Source organism: Sapajus apella, unplaced genomic scaffold (assembly GCF_009761245.1).
Source record: "Sapajus apella isolate SASKATOON/1434 unplaced genomic scaffold, GSC_monkey_1.0 scaffold32, whole genome shotgun sequence".
In the NCBI taxonomy this organism is placed as follows: Eukaryota; Metazoa; Chordata; class Mammalia; order Primates; family Cebidae; genus Sapajus; species Sapajus apella.
Window position 1 is genome coordinate 14553379 of NW_022436972.1, and position 24958 is coordinate 14578336.

The 24958-nt window shown below is 46.3% G+C and overlaps 1 protein-coding gene across 6 annotated transcripts in view; it reads left to right on the plus strand.

The window, feature by feature from the left end:
- Window positions 1–24958, plus strand: part of DHRS12 (dehydrogenase/reductase 12) — a 46356-nt gene that overhangs the window by 2572 nt on the left and 18826 nt on the right. For 2 of the 6 annotated variants that reach the window (XR_004273897.1, XM_032294563.1), the window contains exons 1-4: window positions 2313–4132; window positions 5753–5835; window positions 13311–13403; window positions 14464–14545. Coding sequence is in view for 4 of the 6 variants with exons in the window: in XM_032294563.1 (XP_032150454.1) it covers window positions 3862–4132; window positions 5753–5835; window positions 13311–13403; window positions 14464–14545 (529 nt within the window). In the remaining 2 variants the exon portion in view is untranslated. Of the gene's footprint in view, window positions 1–2312; window positions 4133–5752; window positions 5836–13310; window positions 13404–14463; window positions 14546–24958 lie in introns of those variants that run through there. The other 4 variants (XM_032294564.1, XR_004273896.1, XM_032294565.1 and 1 more) reach the window with 4 other exon arrangements.

The following is a 24958-nucleotide window of genomic DNA, read 5'->3' on the forward strand; positions in this document are numbered from 1 at the left end:
CCTCTGGCTCCAGCTGGCACTTTCCAGCCTGGGTCCCCAGCCAGGGCGGCTGTGCACCCAGTGTGTGCTCCTGGGTAACGGTGAATGGTGGCTTCGCCGCCCCGTGACCACGCTCAGTGTGCCCTAGTTGGCTCTCCACCTCATTGTGGTTTTTAGAGGTAACAGGTTCCTGTGACAGAGGAGAGATGGAGGTTTTATCTTAGAATTGATTAGGCTAACCAGTGGTTCTCAACCCTGTCTGCTCATCAGAATCACGGGAGGATTAAACGTACCAGTTTTCTGAGCTAGCGAGATTCTGAGATTCCTAGAGATTCTGATTCAGTGGGTCAGCACAGGGGCCGGGATTGGCATTTCCTCCAAATCCCCCAGGTGATTGTCATCTCAGAGGCTTCTCCCTGCACTGGGGCTTTTTCGGTTCCCACGGCAACCTGGCCAGCACTCCTAGAGGAGGTAGGAGTTGCAACTCCCTTCTCTTCACCCCACATCATTTTGGGAAAAGTTCAGCTCTGCCCCTGGAGCCCCTGCTGCGGAGAATGCTTGGAAAGTGTAGCCGTGTGCCCTGTCCCACTGCTTTTAGGAGAATACAGTGTCCGCCTCTTTCTTTCACAGGGGTGTCTTCTGGCAATGACCATTCATTGCTGGATCTTTCCACATGACACAGCATGAAAGCTTGAGTCAGTTTCCAACCCGGGGTGGGCCCCAGGGAAGGCAGGCTGTAAAAATCTCTCCCAGGACTCTTTCGCTCTGATTTCCCCACCTTGAGGGAGGGAAGGTAGAAGTGAGGCCAAGGGGCCCAATCCAACACAAATTGTGGGGGAGGGGAGGGGAAGGCCGTTGGCAGACTTAGGTGGGTTTTCCCGCTGTTGTGAATTTAGTGACTGGGAGAGAAAAACAACAACATTATTTTGACTTCAGTGTGAAAGTGACGAGTTAGGGTTTGCAGCCTTTCTCTTGGCACAAGGATTTTTATAAAGCCTCCCTATTTTGGGCTCCTAGGCAGCAGGATCTAATCATTGTTTCCTAAACTTTGCTGAACCTAATAATTCCCTGGGCAGTTGTAAACAGACTCCTAAACCCTGGGCAAGTATAGATGGATCCTAAGCAAATTCCATATTTGGGTAAATTGAGGGGACAGGAGACATGGGTACCTGTGACCTTTCCCCTCCCCATCCCTGTCCCCTCAGGTTCAGGAAACTGTAAGTACGGACGTCCTCTCAGCTTGAATCAAAATCCCCTGCAAGGCACATGAAACCACAGGCTGCGGAGCCAGCACTGCTGAGTCTGCCGGCAGGGCATCTCCAACAGGTTTCCAGGTGCTGCTGATGCAGCTTGTCTGGGCGCTGCCCTTTGGCCCCTAGGCTGGGTGTTGAAGAATGGAACACCCAGCCTTTGGCCTCATCTCCTACCTTCTGGTGACCTAGGGAAAATCATATCTGTCTGAGTTTGAAGAATAGAGACTGATATCTAGAGTTTGTGAAAATAAAATGCTTCCCCAATAAGGGGCAGAGTACATAAAAGACAAGCCTTACCACTAACAACAGATTGGACCAGGACGAATTCTTGTATGGAAGGCAAGATACCCGGCAGAGGACAGAGGGCAGGGGCATGTCCTGCAGGCCAGGCCGGCGCTGCCCGCTTGGCGGCAGTCCCAGCATGCAGTTTGAGGAAGAGGTTTAACCCAGAGGAGCCACGCTCAGCAAACATTCGTCTCTAATACGGATCAGTGTGGAGCCCAGAGGCTAATGTCCCCTCTGGCTGGGTGTCACAGAGAAAAGCCTGTCAGCTTCCTGCCCCTGGAGAAGGGCTCTGAAAGCCTGTTCCCTGTGGACTGCTTTTTCTCTGGCTCTATTGTATTTGGGAAGTTCTCACTCATTCCCCACAATGCCTCCTCCTAGCTAAGCCCCTATTCATTGACTCAGGCCCTTGCCCCTACCGGAAAAGCCTTTCACAGAGATTCCAGGGCTCACGTGTGTATAGGGGGGAAAAACTTCCAGTTTCCTCTTTGTTTGTAGTTTAAAATGCTCAAAGTCCCTACTGATTTGAAGGCTTGGGGACCAAATGAGCACAAATTTGAACATGGAAGGTACTGTCATTATTAATAGTAATAATGTTGGCCAGGTGCAGTGGCTCATGCCTGTAATCTCAACACTTTGGGAGGCCGAGTCAGGCAGATCGCCTGAGGCCAGGTGTTCAAGACCAGCCTGGCCAACGTGGTGAAACCCTGTCTCTATTAAAAATACAGAAATTAGCAGAGTGTGGTGGCGGGTGCTTGTAATCCCAGCTACTCAGGAGGCTGAGGCAGGAGAATCACTCGAACCTGGGAGGCAGAAGTTGCAGTGAGCTGAGATCGCGCCACTGCACTCCAGCCTAGGTGACAGAGAGAGACTCTGTCTCAATAATAATAATAATAATGTCAACTGCTAATTATTGAGCTCCTAATATGTTCCAAGTACTGTCATAAATGCTACCCAAGAGGTATCTCTTATTATTCCCTATCTGCGGATGAGGAGATAAGAGCCCAGAAAGGTTAAGCCAACACACAAGATTGCACAGATAGTAAGAGGCCAAGCTGTGACAAACCCAGGTTGTTCAAGCCCTTGTTATTAATATTTTTTAGTTTCAAGTCAACCTTTCAGGAAGGCTTTGGAATAAGAAATCTTGCTTGCCACCCACAGCAGAAGCAATGGGTAGGGTGTTCTCGATCTCTTGACCTCATGATCCACCTGCCTCGACCTCCCAAAGTGCTGGGATTACAGACTTGAGCCACCACACCTGGCCATGAGTAGGGTGTTCTCTAAGCTGCCTGGCATGTTCCAGTGAGTTACAGATGGTGCAAACAGGAACATTTTTCTTGTTCTCTTAAGAACATCTGAGTTTACTGAAACAAGTGGCAATGCCTGCCCTGTGGCAATGACTTTCAAACTAAAACCCAAGCTCATAAACATCTTTTGGCCTCTTCCCCGAGTGTCCAGGGCATGTAACTGGCAGTTGTGCTGTACCAGGGCATGGAGCAAGAGGCCAGCTGTTGGCTACCCATTTGTCAATAGGTCCTGTGGGAGTGCTCTCAGCCTCTATGGAGCCTTGAGATTACAGTCCCATTCTGCACTGCTGGGGAAAAATCTCTTGGCTCTGGGGGAGAGATGCAAGCTGTGAGACCCCAGCCTGCCTGTGTGTGGGCAGAGTCTGCCCTCTGGGCCTCCTGCTGCCAACCCCACCCTTCTGCTGCCACTGCCCTTAGCCAATTCATAGCCAGGAAATACTAGGAGAGTAAAGGTAGAGCGGTATCTCCAAAGGAATGAGAGAGAGAAACAGTTAAGGAACTCATGGTTGCATCAATCCAATATGATGCCTTCGTGCAAATCAGAAAACGTACCTCTTCTGCAATATGCTTTTCTGTCACCTGCCAGAACGTTATCATAATGCAGTTACAAATCTCCCATCATTATCCAGATGGCACTCCCTAGTGCTATGCAGTGCACACCCTGTGTCCCTGAAGGAGCCTTGGCTTCCTCTGATGGGTGCAGAGCTTAAATGACTCCACCTTCCTCCTTCATCCGCTACTTGCAAATCTCTCCATTTCTCCAAGTAGGCAAGGAAGGATATCTGTCCTGCAATGCAATAAGCACAATGCAAATGGTCTCCTAAGCTTCCCGAAACCTGCCCCTCACAAAAGGGAGAAGAGCAATTCATCTGTCAAAGGATTTTTTTCTTTTTGCCACTCCCCAGTATTGGGGCAGTCAGAGGAAGACAGTTTGGATGCCAAAGTGTTGGAATCTCCAATATTTTCAAAAGTTTGGGAAGATAATGGCCCAGGAAATGCAGGCCCTGAGATGGTGGCATTCGTGAGACCAGGGAGGGTCAATGAGAAAGGAGTTTCATGATGTTCTGGGAGAGGCAGAGACAGCAATCATGCGCATCCTAGAATTCAGCTTTCTTCTGCAGGGGTTTGTGTTCCTCACTCCTTACAGCTGGTCTTCTCACCGGTCTGCTGTTTCTAGGAGTGGCTATGAATCTGCATCTAAGGACTTTGTCCCTAATGACTTGGAGGTCCAGGTTCCTGGAAGAGTCTTTTTGGTTACTGGAGGAAACAGCGGCATTGGCAAAGCAACTGCCCTTGAAATAGCCAAGCGAGGTGAGCGGCTGCTAACACGTGTCCTCTGAGCCCCACGGCCAGACTGTGGCCGGTCCACTACTGAGGAGGGCACCCTGTGTCACAGGCAGCTCAGGAAGTCCTGGATGGTGAGCCCATGGTTCTGGGCACAGGTGCCAGCTTTCTGAGCCTCGAGCTAGAGGTGGCTAGAGCAACAGGAGCCCTTTCCTCAACACTTAATTAATTCACGGGAGAGCGCGGGTTCTGCGCACGTGTACCAGTGTTTTCTGATTAAGAGCAGTGAGGGGCTCAAGCAAACCCTGAACATCAGAATCCCCAGTGGAATTTAATTTAAAAAAACGTGAACACCTGGTCTCTAACTCATGCCTTCCCAATGAGACTCCCTGGGGGTGGGGACAGGGGAGGGGGAGCCTGAGAGTCCACCACAATTTGGATGTGGATGGTAGTTATGAACCAACGTCCCCAAAATACCTGGAGAGAGGAGTATGTTGAACTAACTTCCTCCTTGCTGGTGTCCAGCCTCCAGGGCTGGAGCAGCCTCCTGCTTCCCTCCCCTAACCTTGATGATAAAGAGGCGCCGCAGGTGCCTGTAAAGTCTTCAGTCAGCAGAAGTCTTCCTCATGGGTGAATGCCAGAATTTCCTGCACGAGCTCAACTATCCTGGGTCACCAGTTGGCTCTGCAGTGGCTAGAAAATTTTCCTGCATCTCTCCAGAGGCTCTTCTGGAAAAATGGATGTTCCAGCAGAAGGTGGGGAACTAGGTTGTGAATTTATCACTTTTTAAGATGCTGAAGATGTTTTCTTTTTTTCCTCTCTCTAAATCCAAGTTAGGCATTTTTCAGGGGACTATTATATCATTTGAAGCTTTAATTATCTGCCAAGTCAGGGAGAGGATTAAGTGCATCTTAGCAGCTGGGAACGACTCTGAAGTGTGGAGAGGAGGGGAGAGGACAGGGGCTGGTGGTGTGGTCAGCCTGTAGCTTCTGGTGAAACACGCCATTCAATCAAGTGGGTGATTTTTAGTAGAGAAAGCAGACTCCATAATGATTCCTTCTTAGCTGCCACGACGAAGATGTTCTGCTTTAAGTTGACCTTGATTGATGATGGTGTGGCATTTGCTGGGATAATATGAGGGCTGCTGATGGATTAATCATTCAGTCTATACTTGAGTCTCTACTACATGCTAGGCCAGTGGTTCTCTACTTTGCCTGAACATCATATCACCAGGGAGCCTGTAAAACATACTCAGGCCTGGGCCATCACCTGGATCTTTAAAAGCTCCCTAGGTGAGTCTAAAGTGCAGCCAGGTTTGAGATCTCCGTGCCAGCTACCATGCTGGATGCTAGGGAGACAGATGCGACCCGGATCAATGTTTCTTATCCTTGATGTGTTCAGGCCCTTAAAAAATCGGGATGTTATCCCAGAAGCACTGTCAGCGTAGATAGGCAAGAAGGTTCCAGTACCTCCCTCACGATTGCCTTCGCTGCTCTAACTGTGGGAACCACCCATCTAGGTTTAACGGAAGGGTGTCAGTTGCAGGTATTCTTTTTGTGAGCCCATATGTCTTTATTTTTCATTTGGAAGGGCTGGTTTCTGTAGCTCTCGCTGTAACTCACAGATGGTTTCACTGAATTCCACCAGGTGGCACAGTTCACCTGGTTTGTCGAGATCAAGCCCGAGCAGAAGATGCCAGGAGTGAGATCATCCGGGAGAGCGGTAACCAGGTGAGCAGCTCCTCGCCCCTCCTGCCGGGTTTCCTCGCCTCCATGGTCAGCTGTGAGGAGGCCGCACTCCTGCCCGAGTTCCCTGGGTTGGCGTGGGTTGGCGACGGCCTGTGTTTGTGCTTCTGCTTTCGAAGCAGTCTCAGCCAGCAGAGAGCTGGGCCTTGCTTTTGAATGGCTAGGTTTGACCCAGGGGATAAGTGGGGCACTCAGGCGCAACTGCACGGCTCTGGGCTGCCTGTGAAACCAGCAGAGGCCGGCAGGCAGGGGCCCGTTATGCTAGACAATGATAGTGCCAGGCTTCTCACCCCAGAGGGAGCCCACATCAGCGACAGCAGCAAGGGTCACCTGGGTGCCGGATAGTGCCAGGCTTCTCACCCCGGAGGGAGCCCACATCAGCGACAGCAGCAAGGGTCATCTGGGTGCCGCGGAGCCCTGCATTGACCCTGTGCCTTTTAATAAAGAGAAACTGCCGACAGCATTTGGGTCCTGATGAGAGCTACTTTCTGACACAAGCTTTCAGAGCTGCCTCACGTTCTGTGGCCTTTCTCTTCTGAGAGAGCTGGAACCAGGATTGGCTTGTGGGGCACGGTGCAAAATGAAAATGCAAGACCCTTGTGTAAAAGTTATTTAGGAATTTCAACACAACAAAGGCAGAACTTTAAACCAAGCTTGAGGCCTGATTGCAGGACCTGTGCGTCTGTATAGATTGTATTCCTGTGATACACTGTGCAGCCATGAGGCTGGCCTTGGATGGAAAACCCTGACCCCTGCCACCAAGTGGAGAGAAAGGACCCTCAGTCACCACAGTTGCTCGCTCACTGTCACTAAAGAACATCCTCATTCCATTCCCATCTCTTCCCTAGGAGACCCCACAGTTGGAGGGCTTCTGGAAGAGGAGCTGGGGAGGGACAGACAGTAGCCCCACTCAGGCATGGACCTTGGCCAAAGAGAAGAATGTCCCTATCTAGGATGGAATATTTTGCATCAACTTTGAAATAACATTTTCATACCAAGTGTCTGTTCCTTTCCCCTACTCGTGGAAATCCCCAGTCTCATGCCATCAGGTGCCTTCCAGAGGCTTCGTGCTGGCGGTGAGCGTGAGGGTCTCTAAATCTCCCTCTAATGTCTGCAAGTGCCGCGGTGATCGGCGGGCTGCAGTTCTCGAGATTGAAAGCTGGCTGGCTGCCTGCTGATAACTTTCAGTGGTGCTGCTGCAGGATGCAACAAGAATACTAATTTCAGGCCGCTGGCAGGAGGAGGTTTGCCTGGATTCCTGCCTGCTGTGGTGTGGGCCACAGGCTTTAAAAAGTGTATTTAAATGGAAAACGATGATAGTATGGATCTGTTTGTAATATCCAGCCAGGCTTATATCCAATGCCACCATCTTTAGGAGGGGTAGAGCTGAAAAGGGGAGCAAGCATGTTCCTGGACTGGGGAGGAAACAGGCCCTTGCCTACTGCCCCCCTCACCTCCATGCAGATGCGCTTGATGGGATTTGAATGCACATGCAGACAGTCACTGCTCTCTTGGGTTTATAAGTGGTCTCCAGCACTCAGAGGGGGAGCGTGCGGGATGAGGGTCCAAGGCTGCCTATGCCAGTGCCTGTGGCTTCTCTGACTCAGTGTGTCCTCCAGGCTCTGCCAGGGATCAGCTGCCCCTCCCTGCTTATGAAGAGGCCCCACACCACAGCCACATCTGGTCTACCATTGGTAGGCAGCCCCCGCACAAAATCATGGTATGCAGGAGGAAGTTGGGCTCTGATAGGAGTCTTGGTTTTGCCCTTCCTGGCCTGTGAGCTTGGGCAATGTTCTTAGCTTCCCAGAACCTTCCTTTCCTCATTGAAAAACAGGGGTAACTTGACTTTATTGGTTTTTAATGTGTATTTAAGGGTGAACTATATGCCAAGCAGCACGCTGGGAGCTGGAGACGCAGGTGATTGGGACAGACACAGCCCCTGACAGTCTTATCCAGGATAAAAGTGATTAACAAGCAGTTTCTTTGAAGTGTGTGTGCCTGCCCTGGGCCTGGCCACTGTGCTGTGTGTCACAGTGCAAGTGGGTTGGGGGACAAATTATATGAACCCCAAGGTATGTGTTTCTTCAACTCCTACAGCCAGACAGCTTTTGGCTGGGTTTGACCAATGGCAGGAATTACAGGAAGATTGGCAGGTGGAAGGAAGGTGGGGAATTGAGATATTGGCTTCCCTAGTGACGGCTGAATCTCCTCTCTGGTTCTTCCTTCTGGGTCCTGGGCTCAGGCCACACTGCATTCCCGCTTTGTTCCTTGAGCTGGTGGTAGTTTCCTGCTGTTACTACACTCTGGGTTACTTCACCAATCCTGGTTGAGTTCTCATCTTCCTTAGTCACCTGGGAAATTAATCCCTGCATTCAATTCCCTCTGTTGAGGAAGAGGTGTCTGTTAGACGTTACTGAAATAACAAAGGGCTACAAGATGGGAAGCTCAGAGTGTCCTCAGAATAAACAGCTCTCAATCAATAGAAGCAGCTACTATAATTATTGTTGGTATTATCAGTATTGTGTATACTAATATTATTACCACTCCCAACCTTTCATTTCTTGCTTCAAGTTTGTTCTGTTGAATCAGTGCTTGGGCCTTGCTCAGTGGGAGGTGGAAGCCTTCAGGCCCCCAGAAGCAGAAGAGATATGTGTTAGAGCAGTGAGGGCCCTGGAGCAGCTGGTCCTGCCTGCATGGTTGGGTGAACATCAAAGAGGATCCCTCAGGCAGGAGGGTCTGGGTGAGGTGTACAGCAGACCAGCTGAGCCAGGGAGTGCAGGCACCGGGTAAGACTTAGTGTCACGAGGGAATCTCAGCTGCTTGTGCATGCTGACTTGGTAAGATCAGGCGTTTGGTCTTATAGAGAGGTGAATATCATGCCGAGGTGATCTTTGCAGAGAGGTTATATATGGCCTAAGCTTGGGGGAAGGAGTGCTGGTTACTGTAGAGCAGGCTCCCGGCTCACCAGTCCACTGAACACGATCCTCCCAAAGGGCCTGGGGGAGAAACAGCGTGGACGTTTCTCCCCAGGCTTCTGGTCGCAGTTCAGCCCCACCTTACTTCCTGGCTCCAGAGTTTTGTCTAGCAGTTACCCCCATGGGCAACATTAAAAAAAAAACAGTTCTATTTTATTATTTTTTTAAATAGGCTCTCATTCTGTTGCCCAGGCTGGAGTGCAGTGGTGTGTTCATAGCTTGCTGTAGCCTCAAACTTCTGGACTCAAAGCTTGTCCTGCCTCGGCCTCCCAAATAGGTAGGACTGTAGGCACATGCCACCACACCCAGCTGGTTTTACTTTATTTTTTTGTGGAGATGAGGTATCACTATGTTACCCAGGCTGGTCTTGAACTCCTGCGTTCAAAGAGTCCCTCCACCTCAGCCTCCCAAAGTGCTGGGATTATAAGTGTGAGCTGCCACACTTTGCCAACCTTTTTATTTTAGAATAGTTTTAGATGCACAGAAAACTTGTGAAAACAGTACAGAGATTCCCATTTGTCCCCAACCAGTTTCTTCTTTTGTTAACATCCTGCGTTAGTGTGGTTGATTTGCCACAACTACTAAACCAATATTTATGCAATATTAAAATAAGTTGACTTCATACTTTGAGATTTCCTGCGTTTTCTCCCTAATTTTCTGTTTTTATTTCCTGATCCCACAGGACATTACATGTCTCTTTAGGCTCCTCTTGGCCGTGACAGTTTCTCACACTTCCCAGTTTTTAATGACGGCAGTTTTGAGAGTACTGGCCAGGTATTTGTAGAATGCCCCTCATTTGGGATTTGTCTGATGTCTTTCTCATGATTACACTGGAGTCATGGGTTTTAGAGGGAAAGATCACAGAGGTACAGGTGCCTGGGCGACGTTTTCAGTCCTGTAGGCCTCCTGATGTGGCTGGAAGTTTCTGTGAAAGTGCTTAGGTCTTGTGGGGGATTGACTCCACCAACATAACACGCCGTGATGAAAAACGGGTTTCTACTCTCCAGCTCCTCCAGGCCAGTGTGGATTTCTAGTTTCTTGAGAATGACTGGTTTGGCTTTCTAAGACCTCAGTGTTTTTATGAAATCTGCGTTTCCCCCAGAATGATTTCTACTTAACAAAGCACCTCCATGCACGGTTTACCGTGTTCGTTGTGGGAACTGCTCTGACAGCAGGTCAGTCCCCGTGATGTCACCTCATGACTCCTGGGTCACACAGCCACTGTAGATGGTGGCTCGTCTGCAGAGAGGATCCCAGTTGAGTTTTATTTTGTTCAATTTCAGTAACCACACTTGTATCACAGTTGGGGCCCAGTGGCTCCTAGGGTGAGCCTTCTCACTGTGTGGCTCTGCAAATTGGGACTTACACACATTCACTTGTTCCCAGTTCCTTCTCCTGGCCACAGCAGACTGCTGGCCTCGCCCTCTGTGTGCTTTGTGGCCTCCTGTTTCGTCTCAGAGGAACACAGATGGTTTCCTTCCTCTTTTCATGGTGCTTCATGTCACCAGCTCCATGGCTGATTTGTGTAGGACAGTGCGATTCTCTCTTCCCTGCTGCTATCTCCTTTTCACTGAGACATCTCAGGCACTTCCAGGAAGCTCAGAGAACTTATGGAATGTTTAAAGCAGAATTGGTTTTAGTTCACTTGAATTTTGTTGCTGTTTAAACCTGGATTTTGTATGCATGTTACACAGCACTTTTTGGTAGGAGGGAGTTTAGGGTGGTTGCAGGGAAGGCCTCAACATGGTAGGATTAGGTGTCTAGACTCCGTTTGCAGTCATTGGTACAGGCTCCCGGCTGACTCAGGTATGACTCAGCAGCCTTGTTCACTCTGGCTGGGTAAGGGCCTTCACAGACATTTTAAAAGAGAATAAAATAGTTCTATATGGACAACATTTTTCCTGTCCTTTGAAGGCAGAGGAATAGTCAGTTGGGCTGGGCTTAAGCCAAATATGGTGTTCAACCTGACCAGACTTTCTGAGTCATGAAAATGTGGAGTTGCTTCTGTTTTCTCATTTGTCTCAGGTGAGAAAACAAAATGTTTGAAGACCAGTAGAAAGAAATTCTGACTACAGCTTTGGGTTTTATAGCTCGATTAGTGGGGAAACTGAGGAGCTATTGCTCTTGCTCAGATCCTTGTCTGTAGGTTCAGTACTTGGGTGCCTGCAGCAGCAGGAATCTCTGCCTTGGGTTAGTAATAAGTCACGTATGTCCACTGATACTCAGAGAGGATGCCATTGCATTCACTGGATGCTAACAGTGCAAGTTTGGACTTAGGTACTGGGTACAGAGAAAAAGGTTTAGACAGCCAGGGTCCGTTGATCAAATACCATGCATATGACTGTGTGTAATACCATACGAAGAAAGGGCGCATTAGACGGGGTCCCTTACGGAGTTCTGAGTCTCCTGGGGAGGTGGCTGTGTCTAGTGATAACCATGATACAAGGCAGAGATTGAAAAGCGTCATGAGCAAGGACTAAGGGTCACAGCAGAAGTTGTCATTTTATTTATGATGTGCCTAAGATACTGTCTTAAGAGCAAAGTTCTGACGAAAAATGATCGGCAGCAGGAAACTGACATATCCATGTAAAGGTATGTTAAGTAGTCATTAAAAGGAATAGAGTAGATTCATGTGTAACAAAATTATCTCCAAGACCTTTTGTAAGTCCTGCAACTCAGTAGCAAAACAAACAACAACATAACTAATAACCAGATTTGAAAATGGTCTAAGGACTCGAATAGACATTTCTCCAAAGAAGATATACAAATGGCTAACACGAGCTGGGCAAGGTGGCTCACGCCTGTAATCCGAGCACTTTGGGAGACCGAGGCAGGCAGATCACTTGAGGTCAGGAGTTGAAATTAGCCTGGCCAACATGGTGCAACCCTGTTTGTCCTAAAAACATAAAAATTAGCCGAGCATGGTGGCACACACCTCTAGTCCCAGCTGCTCGGGAGGCTGAGGCAGGAGAATCGTTTGAACCTGGGAGGCAGAGAGGTTGCAGTGAGCCAAAATCATGCCACTGCACTCCAGCCTGGGCAACAGAGTGAGAATCCACCTCAAGGAACAAAGCAATAAATGGCCAACACATACATGAAAAAATACTCAATGTCAGTAGTCATCAGGGAAATGCAAATCAAAACCAGCGTGAAATGTCACCTCACACCTCTCAGGATGGCTATTGATAGAAAAACAAAAGACAAAAAGTGTTTGTGAGGTTGTGGAGAAATTGGAACCCTTGTACACCGCTTGTAGGAATGCAAACTGGTGCAGCCACTATGGAAAACAGTATGGAGGTTCCTCACAAAATTGAAACTAGAGCTACCATCTGACCCAGCAATTGCTTTTCTGTGTACTTATCCAAGGGAATTGAAAGCAGGATCCTGAAGAGCCATTAGCACTGCCACACCCATTGCAGCATTCACAGTAGCCAAGATGTGGAAACAATGTAAATGGCCATTGACAGATGAATGGTTAAAGAAAATGTGGTACCAGACATACACACATTGGAATATCGTTCAGCCTTAAAAGGAGAGAAATCCTGCAATGACATGGATGAATCTGGAGGACCCAACCTAAGTTAAATAAGCCAGGCACAGAAAGACAGAGGCTGTCTGACTTCACTTATGTGAGGAAACTGTAGTACTCCAAATTCATAGAACCAAAGAGCGGAATGGTGGTTCTAGGGGCTGGGGCAAAGGGAAAATGTGGAGTCACTATCAGAGGGCACAAAGGTGTCAGTTAGGCAAGAGGTGTGCTGTGCAACATCTACCTAGTTGGCATGCGAGAAATTTTGTTAAGAGGTTAGATCTCATATTAAGTATTCTTATCATAATAAAATTTAAAAAGTAGGCAGGGCACAGTGGCTCACACCTGTAATCCCAGCACTTTGGGAGACCGAGGCAGGTGGATCACGAGGTCAGGAGTTCGACAGAAGCATGGCCAACATGGTGAAACCTCATCTGTACTAAAAATACAAAAAATTAGTTGGGCGTGGTGGCGTGTGCCTGTACTACTTGGGAGGCTGAGGCAGGAGAATCTCTTGAAAGCATGGAGGCAGAGATTGCGGTGAGCCGAGATCATGTTGCACTCTAGCCTGGGTGACAGAGCAAGACTCCATCTTGGAAAAAGAAAAAAAAGTAAAATGTGTTTTTACCGCCATAAACTAAAAGACATATTACGTGAAAGAGATAGATGTAGAACAATGCATAGTCTGATCCTATTTGTGTGTGTGTGTGTATGTATGTATATATATTCATCTTAAAATATATATATTGTATATATAGTGTATGCTTAAAATATTTCTGGATGATTCATAAAAAAACTGTGAACAATGGTTTATTTTTGAGGAGTGGGACTGGTATTTTCTGTTTTATATCATTTCAAAGTATTTGCTTTTTAAAAACCATGTACTTTTTAAAGTAAAAGTGCTAGTTCATATCTTTTTAAAAAGGGTTTATTTTTTTTTTTGCTTTCCAATTTAGAATATTTTTCTGCACATTGTGGACTTGTCTGATCCCAAGCAAATCTGGAAATTTGTTGAAAAATTCAAGCAGGAACATAAACTCAATGTTCTGGTGAGCTTTGTAAACATACGTGGAGAATAAACTTCTGTTGGCATATTTTTTTAGTCTGTGTGGATGTGGACGAATATGTATGTTTGCGTGTCTTTATGGAAGAATCTTAGTAAGACTCTCTTGTGCTTAGGCCTGTTCATGTAATCAGATTTACTCTTTGGATTTGAGAGGAGACCCATGTAGTTAGATTAGTGGGGAAAGGAAGGGGACATCCTCTGGGTAGGTATTGTGGGAGGATAGATACGTTCCGTTTTTTAATGAAATGATTTGTATATAAATATTTCTTGGTTCTGTAGATTTGGGGATTGGTGTATTGAAATTAGAAGCTCTTTTAGTCCAAAAGAATACCGACTGCCGGCATGCAAATCGTTTAGTAACATAATTACCACAAAACTCCACGGGGACCCTGGGTGGACTCAGATAGAAAGGTGCCAGTGTGCTCTTCCCAGATGCTCTGCTTTGAGCTAAGTTGCTTTTCTATCCAGAGTCTCTGATGTGCTCTAAAATGTTGTCCCAGAGTCTGGAATTGTGCTCTCCAGTGTAGCTGTGAAGCATCTGAAATGTTGCTAGTCCAAACTGAGATGTGCTGTAAGTGTAAAAACTAGCAGGTTTCAAAGCCTTAAAAAAACTATGTATTCCGTCTCATTAATATTCTGTATGGATTACATGTTAAAATGATGCTATTTTGGATATATTTTGTTAAATATATTAAATTAGTTTTACCTGTTTCTTGATACCTTTTTAATGTGGCTGCTAGGAAAGATTAGACACTTCGATTGGACAGTTGTGGACTAGATGAATTTCCAGAGCACTCTCTCATGAATTAGGTTGCCTGGCCAAGCCCTCTCACTCAGCGATCTTTGCATAGTTCTGTGGCTGAGTCCTCTGCGCAAGTGGTATTCTCCTGTAAGGGGTTTGGAATGAAGAATGAGTTGAGCAAATTGTCATTGTCACTTGAATGTTGAGAAACAGCTGGTGGTGGGGTAGTGGAGGTGTGGGGATGGAAATGGTCTTTTGGCCCTATTTTTCTTTATTTTTAAATGGGAACTATAATTTTTAGATCAATAATGCAGGTTGCATGATCAATAAAAGAGAACTCACAGAAGATGGACTTGAAAAAAACTTCGCTACTAATACTCTGGGTAAGTACAAGAAGTTTTCTTATTTGTTTTTAGGAAAATAAACATAGAATGTACCATAGGAGGATAAAAAAGAAAAAAACAAACGAAAAACAACATTGACCAACTTTTTGGGTTCTGGGTCCTGGGCCTGACGACATTTGCTTTAAGTTTATCCTGAATCATATTTATTTTTCTTCATAAAACACTTTCTCTTTTCATGTTTCTTATAAGGGGTGTTGGTGCCAGAAATACTTAGTATTGAAGTGTTTCTTTCCTAGGAAGCTCAAGGCTTTTTTTTTTTTTTTTTTCCCATTTATTTATTTTATTGCATTTTAGGTTTTGGGGTACATGTGAAGAACATGCAAAATTGTTGCATAGGAACACACGTGGCAGTGTGATTCGCTGTCTTCCTCCCCATCACCTACATCTGGCATTTCTCCCCTTGCTATCTCTCCCCAGCTTCCCACCCCCCGCCATCCCTCCCCTATTTCCCCCCAACTGACCCCAGTGTGTAGTGCTCCCCTCCCTGTGTCCATGTGTTCTCATTGTTCAACACCCGCCTATGAGTGAGAACATGCGGTGTTTGATCTTCTGCTCTTCTGTCAGTTTGCTGAGAATGATGGTTTCCAGGTTCATCCATGTCCCTACAAAGGACCCAAACTCATCGTTTTTGATGGCTGCATAATATTCCATGGTGTATATGTGCCACATTTTCCCTATCCAGTCTATCGTCGAAGGGCATTTGGGTTGGTTCCAGGTCTTTGCTATTGTGAACAGTGCTGCAATGAATATTCGTGTACACGTGTCGTTATAGTAGAACGATTTGTAATCCTTTGGATATATACCCAGTAATGGGATTGCTGGGTCAAATGGAATTTCTATTTCTAGGTCCTTGAGGAATCGCCACACTGTCTTCCACAATGGTTGAACTAATTTACACTCCCACCAACAGTGCAAAAGTGTTCCTATTTCTCCACATCCTCTCCAGCATCTGTTGTCTCCAGATTTTTTAATGATCGCCATTCTAACCGCCGTGAGATGGTATCTCAATGTAGTTTTGATTTGCATTTCTCTGATGACCAGTGATGATGAGCATTTTTTCATATGTTTGTTGGCCTCACGTATGTCTTCTTCTGAGAAGTGTCTGTTCATATCCTTTGCCCACTTTTGAATGGGCTTGTTAGTTTTTTTTCTTGTAAATCTGCTTTAGTTCTTTGTAAATTTTGGATATCAGCCCTTTGTCAGATGGGTAAACTGCAAAAATTTTTTCCCAATCTGTTGGTTGCCGATTCACTCTAATGATTGTTTCTTTTGCTGTGCAGAAGCTGTGGAGTTTGATTAGGTCCCATTTGTCTATTTTGGCTTTTGTTGTCAATGCTTTTGGTGTTTTGGTCATGAAGTCCTTGCCTACACCTACGTCCTGAATGGTTTTGCCTAGATTTTCTTCTAGGGTTTTTATAGTGTTAGGTCTTATGTTTAAGTCTTTAATCCATCTGGAGTTAATTTTAGTGTAAGGTGTCAGGAAGGGGTCCAGTTTCTGCTTTCTGCACATGGCTAGCCAGCTTTCCCAACACCATTTATTGAACAGGGAATCCTTTCCCCATTGCTTGTTTTTGTTTGGTTTGTCAAAGATCAGATGGTTGTAGAAAGGTTGTGTTGCCTCCGAGACCTCTGTTCTGTTCCATTGGTCTATATCTCTGTTTTGGTACCAGTACCATTCTGTTTTGATTACCGTAGCCTTGTAGTATAGTTTGAAGTCTGGTATTGTGATGCCCCCCGCTTTGTTCTTTTTGCTTAGAATTGACTTGGCTATGCGGGCTCTCTTTTGGTTCCATATGAAGTTTAAGGTGGTTTTTTCCAGTTCTGCAAAGAAAGTCATTGGTAGCTTGATGGGGATAGCATTGAATCTGTAAATTACTTTGGGCAGTATGGCCATTTTCACGATATTGATTCTTCCTAACCATGAACATGGGATGTTTCTCCATCTGTTTGTGTCATCTCTTATTTCGTTGAGCAGTGGCTTGTAGTTCTCCTTGAAGAGGTCCTTTACATTCCTTGTTAGTTGTATTCCTAGGTATTTTATTCTCTTTGTGGCAATTGTGAATGGAAGTTTGTTCTTGATTTGGCTCTCTTTAAGTCTGTTACTGGTGTATAGGAATGCATGTGATTTTTGTACATTGATTTTGTATCCTGAGACTTTGCTGAACTTGCTTATCAGTTTCAGGAGGTTTGGGGCTGAGACGATGGGGTCTTCTAGATATACAATCATGTCGTCTGCAAATAGAGACAATTTGACTTCCTCCTTTCCTATTTGAATGCCCTTTATTTCTTTTTCTTGCCTGATTGCTCTGGCTAGAACTTCTAATACTATATTGAATAGCAGTGGTGAGAGCGGGCATCCTTGTCTGGTGCCACATTTCAAGGGGAATGCTTCCAGTTTTTGGCCATTCAGTATGATATTGGCTGTTGGTTTGTCATAAGTAGCTTTTATTATTTTGAGATACGTTCCATTGATACCTAGCTTATTGAGTGTTTTTAGCATAAAGGGCTGTTGAATTTTGTCAAAGGCCTTCTCTGCATCAATTGAGATAATCATGTGGTTTTTGTCTTTAGTTCTGTTTATGTGGTGAATTACGTTTATAGACTTGCGTATGTTGAACCAGCCTTGCATCCCTGGGATGAAGCCTACTTGATCATGGTGGATAAGCTTTTTGATGTGCTGTTGCAATCGGCTTATCAGTATTTTATTGAAGATTTTTGCATCTATGTTCATCATGGATATTGGCCTGAAGTTTTCTTTTCTTGTTGAGTCTCTGCCGGGTTTTGGAATCAGGATGATGTTGGTCTCATAAAATGATTTGGGAAGAATTCCCTCTTTTTGTATTGTTTGGAATAGTTTCAGAAGAAATGGTACCAGCTCCTCTTTGTATGTCTGGTAGAATTCAGCTGTGAACCCATCTGGACCTGGGCTTTTTTTGGGTGGTAAGCTCTTAATTGCTGCCTCAACTTCAGACCTTGTTTTGGGTCTGTTCAGGGTTTCGGCTTCTTCCTGGTTTAGGCTTGGCAGGAGGCAAGTGTCCAGGAATTTATCCATTTCTTCCAGGTTTATTAGTTTGTGTGCATAGAGTTGTTTGTAATAATCTCTGATGATGGTTTGAATTTCTGTGGAATCTGTGGTGATATCCCCTTTATCGTTTTTTATTGCATCAATTTGGTTATTCTCTCTTTTCTTTTTTATTAATCTGGCTAGTGGTCTGTCTATTTTGTTGATCTTTTCAAAAAAGCAGCTCCTGGATTTATTGATGTTTTGAAGGGTTTTTTGTGTCTCTATCTCCTTCAGTTCTGCTCTGATCTTAGCTATTTCTTGTCTTCTGCTAGACTTTGAGTTTTTTTGATCTTGCTCCTCTAGCTCTTTCAGTTTTGACGATAGGGTGTCAATTTTTGATCTCTCCTTGCTTCTCATGTGGGCACTTATTGCTATATATTTTCCTCTAGAGACTGCTTTAAATGTGTCCCAGAGATTCTGGTATGTTGTGTCTTCATTCTCGTTGGTTTCGAAGAACATCTTTATTTCTGCCTTCATTTCATTGTTTATCCAGTCAACATTCAAGAGCAAGTTGTTCAGTTTCCATGAAGCTGTGTGGTTTTGAGTTAGTTTTTGAATTCTGAGTTCTAACTTGATTGCACTGTGGTCTGAGAGACTGTTTGTTACGATTTCCGTTCTTTTGCATTTGCTGAGGAGTGATTTACTCCCAATTATGTGGTCAATTTTAGAGTAGGTGTGATGTGGTGCTGAGAAGAATGTATATTCTGTGGATTTGGGGTGGAGAGTTCTGTAAATGTCTATTAGGTTTGCTTGGTCCAGGTCTGAGTTCAAGTCCTGGATATCCTTGTTAATTTTCTGTCTGGTTGATCTGTCTAATGTTGACAATGGGGTGTTAAAGTCTCCCACTATTATTGTGTGGGAGTCTAAGTCTCTTTGTAAGTCATTAAGAACTTGCCTTATGTATCTGGGTGCTCCTGTATTGGGTGCGTATATATTTAGGATCGTTAGCTCTTCTTGTTGCATTGATCCTTTTACCATTATGTAATGTCCCTCTTTGTCTCTTATGATCTTTGTTGCTTTAAAGTCTAATTTATCAGAGATGAGAATTGCAACTCCTGCTTTTTTTTGCTCTCCATTTGCTTGGTAAATCTTCCTCCATCCCTTTATTTTGAGCCTTTGTGTATCCTTGCATGTGAGATGGGTTTCCTGGATACAGCACACCGATGGGTTTTGGCTTTTTATCCAATTTGCCAGTCTGTGTCTTTTGATTGGGGCATTTAGTCCATTTACATTTAGGGTTAATATTGTTATGTGTGAATTTGATACTGCCATTTTGGTGCTAGCTGGCTGTTTTGCCCTTTAGTTGAGCTGGTACTTGTTGTTCCTTTATAAGTGTAGAGCCTCTTTCAGGAGCTCTTGTAGAGCTGGCCTGGTGGTGATGAAATCTCTGAGTACTTGCATGTTCCCAAAGGATTTTATTTTTCCTTCACTTATGAAGCTTAGTTTGGCTGGATAGGAGATTCTGGGTTGAAAGTTCTTTTCTTTAAGGATGTTGAATATTGGCCCCCATTCTCTTCTGGCTTGTAGGGTTTCTGCTGAGAGATCTGCTGTGAGTCTGATGGGCTTCCCTTTATGGGTAACCCGACCTTTCTCTCTGGCTGCCCTTAGTATTTTCTCCTTCATTTCGACCCTGGTGAATCTGACGATTATGTGCCTTGGGGTTGCTCTTCTTGACGAATATCTTTGTGGTGTTCTCTGTATTTCCTGGACTTGAATGTTTGCCTGCCTTGCTAGGTTGGGGAAGTTTTCCTGGATAATATCCTGAAGAGTATTTTCCAGCTTGGATTCATTCTCTTCGTCGCATTCGGGTACGCCTATCAAACGCAGATTAGGTCTTTTCACATAGTCCCACATTTCTTGGAGACTTTGTTCATTCCTTTTTACCCTTTTTTCTCCAGTCTTGCCTTCCCGTTTTATTTCATTGAGTTGATCTTCGACCTCTGATATCCTTTCTTCTGCTTGGTCCATTCGGCTGTTGATACTTGTGCATGCTTCACGAAGTTCTCGTGTTGCAGTTTTCAGCTCCATCAATTCACTTATATTCCTTTCTATTTTGTCCATTCTTGTTAGCATTTCGTCAAATCTTTTTTCAAGGTTCTTAGTTTCTTGGCATTTGGTTAGAACATGTTGTTTAAGTTCACAGAAGTTTCTTATTACCCACCTTCTGAATTCTGATTCTGTCATTTCATCACACTCGTTCTCCATCCAACCTTGTTCCCTTGCTGGCGAGGAGTTGTGATCCCTTTTAGGAGGAGAGGTGTTCTGGTTTCGGGTGTTTTCATCCTTTTTGCGCCGGTTTCTTCCCATCCTTAAGGATTTATCCACCTGTCGACTTTGTAGTTGCTGGCTTTCAGATTGGGTCTCAAATCTTTCAGATTGACGTTCTGTTTGTTGATGATGAGGTTATTTCTGTTTCTTGGTTTTCCTTCTGACAGTCTGGCCCCTCTGCTGTAGGTCTGCCGAGGTTCACTCCAGGCCCTGCTTGCCTGGGGTTCACCTGCAGCAGCTGCTGAACAGCAAGGGTTGTTACCAGTTTTCTTCTGCTGCTATCTTTGTCCCAGAAGGATACCCGCCTAGTGTCAATCTGATCTCTCCTCTATGAGGTGTCTTTTTGGATATATAGGGGTCAGGGAGCTGCTTGAGGAGACGGTCTTTTCTTTATAGGAGCTCAAATGGTGAGTTGCGAGCTTTGTTGTTGTTCATTCAGAGCTGCTGGGCAGGTACTTTTAGGTCTGCTGCAGGAGAACTCAAACTGCTTTTTGTTCCCTGGTGCTCTGTCCCAGGGATTTAGGGCTTTATTTATGAGTTTCCGTTATGCTGCCGCCTTCTTTTTTTCTTTTTTTCCTTCAGACCTGCCCAGCCCAGCAAAGAGGCAGCCTAGTCACTGTCGGCCTATAGCAGCTTTGCTGAGCTGCTGTGGGCTCCGTCCCGCTGCCGAGTGAGCTTCCCTGCAGTCCTGTTTATATGGGTGTAGTTAGAACTGCTTTGGCGATGGTGGCCCGCCTCTGTTGGGGCGGAGTCTCTGCTGTGGCGGGTTGCCTTGGCAACGGCGGGCTGCCTCAGCAATGGCGGGTTGCCTTGGCAACGGCGGGCTCCCTGGTAATGGCGGACGCCCCTCCCCCACAGAGCTGGACCGTCCCGGGTTCAGCTGCGCTTGCTGTGAAACTCTCAATCCAGAGTTTCTGGTTGCTGTTCTTTTGTGGGGGTGGGGCCAGCCGAGCCTGATCGCCTGGCTCCCTGCCTCAGAGCCTTTTTTAAGTTGGTGTTCCAGTCGCCTGTTGAAGAGGCGCCAGGGTCTGTTTGTTTTCCGCTGCGGCCACTCACTGGGACGGCTTAAACAGCGGCACTGAGGTTTGTGGCGCTTTTTTTTTTTTTCTTTTTTGGCCCTGGAATCTACTGTCTTGGTTCTCTGCTCAGTCCCCTTTTTGAACCAGCATATGGGCGACTTCCCGTGGCTCCAATCGCCAGCCAAAAGGGCACCCGGAGCGGTGTATTTTGTACGGAGAACCGCGGCTCCGGGGCGCCGACAAAGCAGCCGCGCGGGGCAAAGCAGCGGCGCTGGCCGGCACAGCCACGCTGGCCGCAACAGCCGCGCTGGCGACCGTGGAGCACCTCTGCCCGGGAATTTCCTAGTCTGTGGGCAATAAAAACGCGGCGTCCACTCACCCTCTGCGCTTTCACTGGGAGCAGCAATCCTGAGCTGTTCCTAAACGGCCATCTTGGATCTCCCGCTCAAGGCTTTTTATAGATATTATTTTGAAGAGGAGACCAAGTTCAGCTTAAGTGTTGAGTGTAAATATAAAAACTACAGCCAAGGAAACTTCCAGCCAGGGCTGAGGAAGGTGCATCCAATGGGCAAGAAGATGGACTGAGAAGGGCATTGGCTAGAGCACAGGATACCTGGGCCCTGGTTGCTACTCTGTAATAATAGAGTGAAGTCATTTTATACCAGGCCAGTGGCTCTCAAAGTGGGATTCCCAGACCAGCAGCATCAGCATCACCTGGGAACTTGGTAGACAGGCACAATCTTAGATTCCCTACCCAGATCTACAGATTCTGAAACTCTGGAATGAGGCTAAGAATTTAAATCCATTTTGACAGGCCTTCTGGATGATTCTGATGTGCACTAAAAATTGAGAACTGATGTACCATGCTTTTAGTCTCCTTGGATTTTCTCCTTGAGCCAAGGGGTCTGGAGTAGATTATCTTGCTGCCTTTTAGTTTTGAGATGCAGTGAATCTAAGACTCTTCCCAGGATCTATCTTACTTCTTTGTAATGAGGGGGGTGTTTTAATTAAGTATTGTTCTGGGCCACAAGATGGATGGCAGGGGTTTGAGTGGTTGTTGGAGTCACTGAGGATATCCACTATATAGCAACCCTGTTCCCAACCAAGAGCTGAGCAAATTGAGGAGTGAGCCGATGGAATAACAGTTGAAAGCCAGTGTATCACTGTTGTTATGGCAAGGCTGATTGAAAGGCATGGCTCAGTGCAAGAGCCAAATGGGTTTCCTCATAATGGAACCCAAGAAGGAGAAGGATTCACCTACCTGGTCACCTGCTCTTCTTTCTGGGGGAAGAAGAGCAGGACTCCTCCCAGAAAGAAGAGAAAGGGAGGAAGAGAACTGAGCAAGCCCTGCTCGTTATCCCCACATTTACTGTTGTTGTTGTTGTTGTTTTGAGACAGGATCTTGGTCTGTTTCCGTGGCTAGAGTGCAGTGATGTGATCATGACTTATTGCAGCCTCGAACTCCTGGGCTCAAGCAGTCCTCCCACCTCAGCCTCCCAAGTCACTAGGACTACAGGCATGTACCACCATGCCTAATTTTTTTAATTAAAAATTTTTGTTGTTGTGAAGGTGGGCTCTCACTGTGTTGCCCAGGCTGGTCTCAAACTCCTGGCCTCTAGCAATCCTCCTGCCTCAGCCTCCCAAAGTGTTGGGATTACAGGTGTGAGTCAGTGCATCCAGCCTAAATTTACTGTTGAAATGTGCTCCACCTCCCTGGCAGATGGAAGAAGGTCCTAGGGAGAAAGGACTCACCCTAATTGCACTCTCTTATCAAGGAAAGAAAGGCTAGGAGTGGGAAGATGCTTTCTCCCAAGTGATGAGGTTGCATTTTTTAAAAGAAATACCTGGAAGCTTGTATGAAATGACACATTTACTACAAAATATTTTCATCGCTGACTTTGTTCCAAATGTGGTATGCTTGCCGAAATTACCAAAAATACCAAAATGTGGGGTCATGCTAGAGTTTGGTTCACAACTCGATGGGACAGCTGAGACTCCCAGAGTGCCACAGCTGACCCCTGAGGCACTATTTGGCAGAACTGGTTACATAATTTGCAGAGCCCGGCACCACATGGAAATGTGAGGCTCCATGTTCAAAAATTAAGGATTTCAATGTAGCGACAACAGAGCATTAAACCATGTGCAGGGTCCTTCTGAGTGCTGGGCTTTGTGTGACCTTGCAGGATGAAGCCAGCTCTTTCGCTCACCCATCTGCCCACCGTCTGACAAAATTGTGCCAAGTGTTTACTGCCGGGGCGTAAGTGAGAGTTGTGCATGCTTGTGCACGCGCGCGCACACACACACACACACTCTCTCTCTCTCTCTCACATTTAGTGCTATGATGGAGGTATTCCTACATTACAGATAGGGAAACTGAGGCTGAGAGAGATTGTTTCACTTGCCCAAGGTCAAGTGGAGAAGCTAGAATGTGAACCTTGGTCTGACTTCCTCCACAGCCCATGTTCATCACCAGCGCACAGTTCCACCCACCCCAGCATGTCCTCCCTCACCCCATCATCGTGTTATCCTAAATAAGTGCTAAAGAGTACTGGGAGTGGGTGAGCAGCTGAGCCAGGGGAGGCTGGGGCTGGGGTCACCTTTCAGAGAAGTCCAAAGGTTTTGGAAGGTGAAAAGGAGGGTAATCTGAGGAACTTGACCTTGCTTGGGAACATAGACAGGCTTGATAGACTGTAAAGGGACTGTCTGTCTGATTATGCAGCTGATTATGTTGCACCTTTGTAAGGATCCAGCCTGCATCTAAAGACCTTGCTATCTCTCCATTTTCATATCCTATTTGTGTTAGAAGCATCTTATTGATCATTCCAATCTCTCTGAGAAGCGTAATAATTCCCGGGCTTGGATATTTATTCATCTTCTCTCAAGCGAAAGAAATAGTACACAAAGAGGCATGCCAGCACAGAGGGGCAGCTCCATGGGTCTTTGCTTGAGAGATGAGGAGATACAGAGAGGTTAAAGTGCCACGATTCCTCAGCAGAACCAGGCCAGACAAAAAACCCGGACCTCTGTCTGAGTCCAGGGAAATTGCTGGCTGCCTTTCTAATATGAAACATGTTTTCCTGGCCTGATTATGTAATGTGGGATAGGTTGTTTTCTATTTTCTAAGATTCATATGAGCCGTCAGAAACATTTGCAATCTCCAGCCAAACACCAGAAGGTTCCTGATACTCTGAGGAGAGCATAAACCTCAGCATTTGCAGGATTTCACCAGATCCTAAGGGTTTTGAAGCTGGTGGAATAGTTAAATGCAAAATGCTTTCAGCGCCCATGCTTGCACACGGCTTTGTTGAGACATCACAGTGTATGAATTAGATAGTTTGGAAAGAATAATTCTTAACCTTTTGCAGGGCAGGTGGGGCCTGGAGAGGTTTTCATAGCTTATTCTGAGGGACAAAAGTGAGCTGCCCTGGGTGGGTTGGTGGGCAGATGAGCCACAGAGAGGGAGAGATCACAGGAGACAGCTTCTGTTGGGTGGCAGTCACCCCTTTGTTTCAGGTCTCCTCCAGTCACATACGTTTTCCCTGTTAGCATTCAGTGGCATTAAGAGTCCATGAGGAGTGAAGACAGATGGGAGGGGGAGGACGGGGAGGCTGAGCTAAGTGCCCTGCTGGCAGCCTGGCACAGCCTAGCGTTAGCAGATTAAAACTCTCACCCGCATCTTAGCCTCTCTCACCACAGGACACAAGACGAGGACACTGATTCTATCTCTACCAGGACAGCTGCGTCACCAATTAATTGACTGTGATAAACAAGCAGTAGTGCCTTAGCTCTTTGGCAGAAGGAGAGGAAGTTCGCCTTAGGTCACTTTGGAAGGACATACGTCAGGAGACAGAGTGTTGTCTCTTGACATTCTGTTACGTGGCGCCCTCCTCAGGGGCACGTCCCAGTGCCTAGTGAGAGCTGCTGTTCGACACAGGGATCCCAGGTCCAGAGATGCCTTCATAACAACAGCACACGCTGAGCACAGTCCATGTGCCCTGGGCTGCACTGAAGGCTCTTCTTGGATGCTCTCATTCAGTCTCA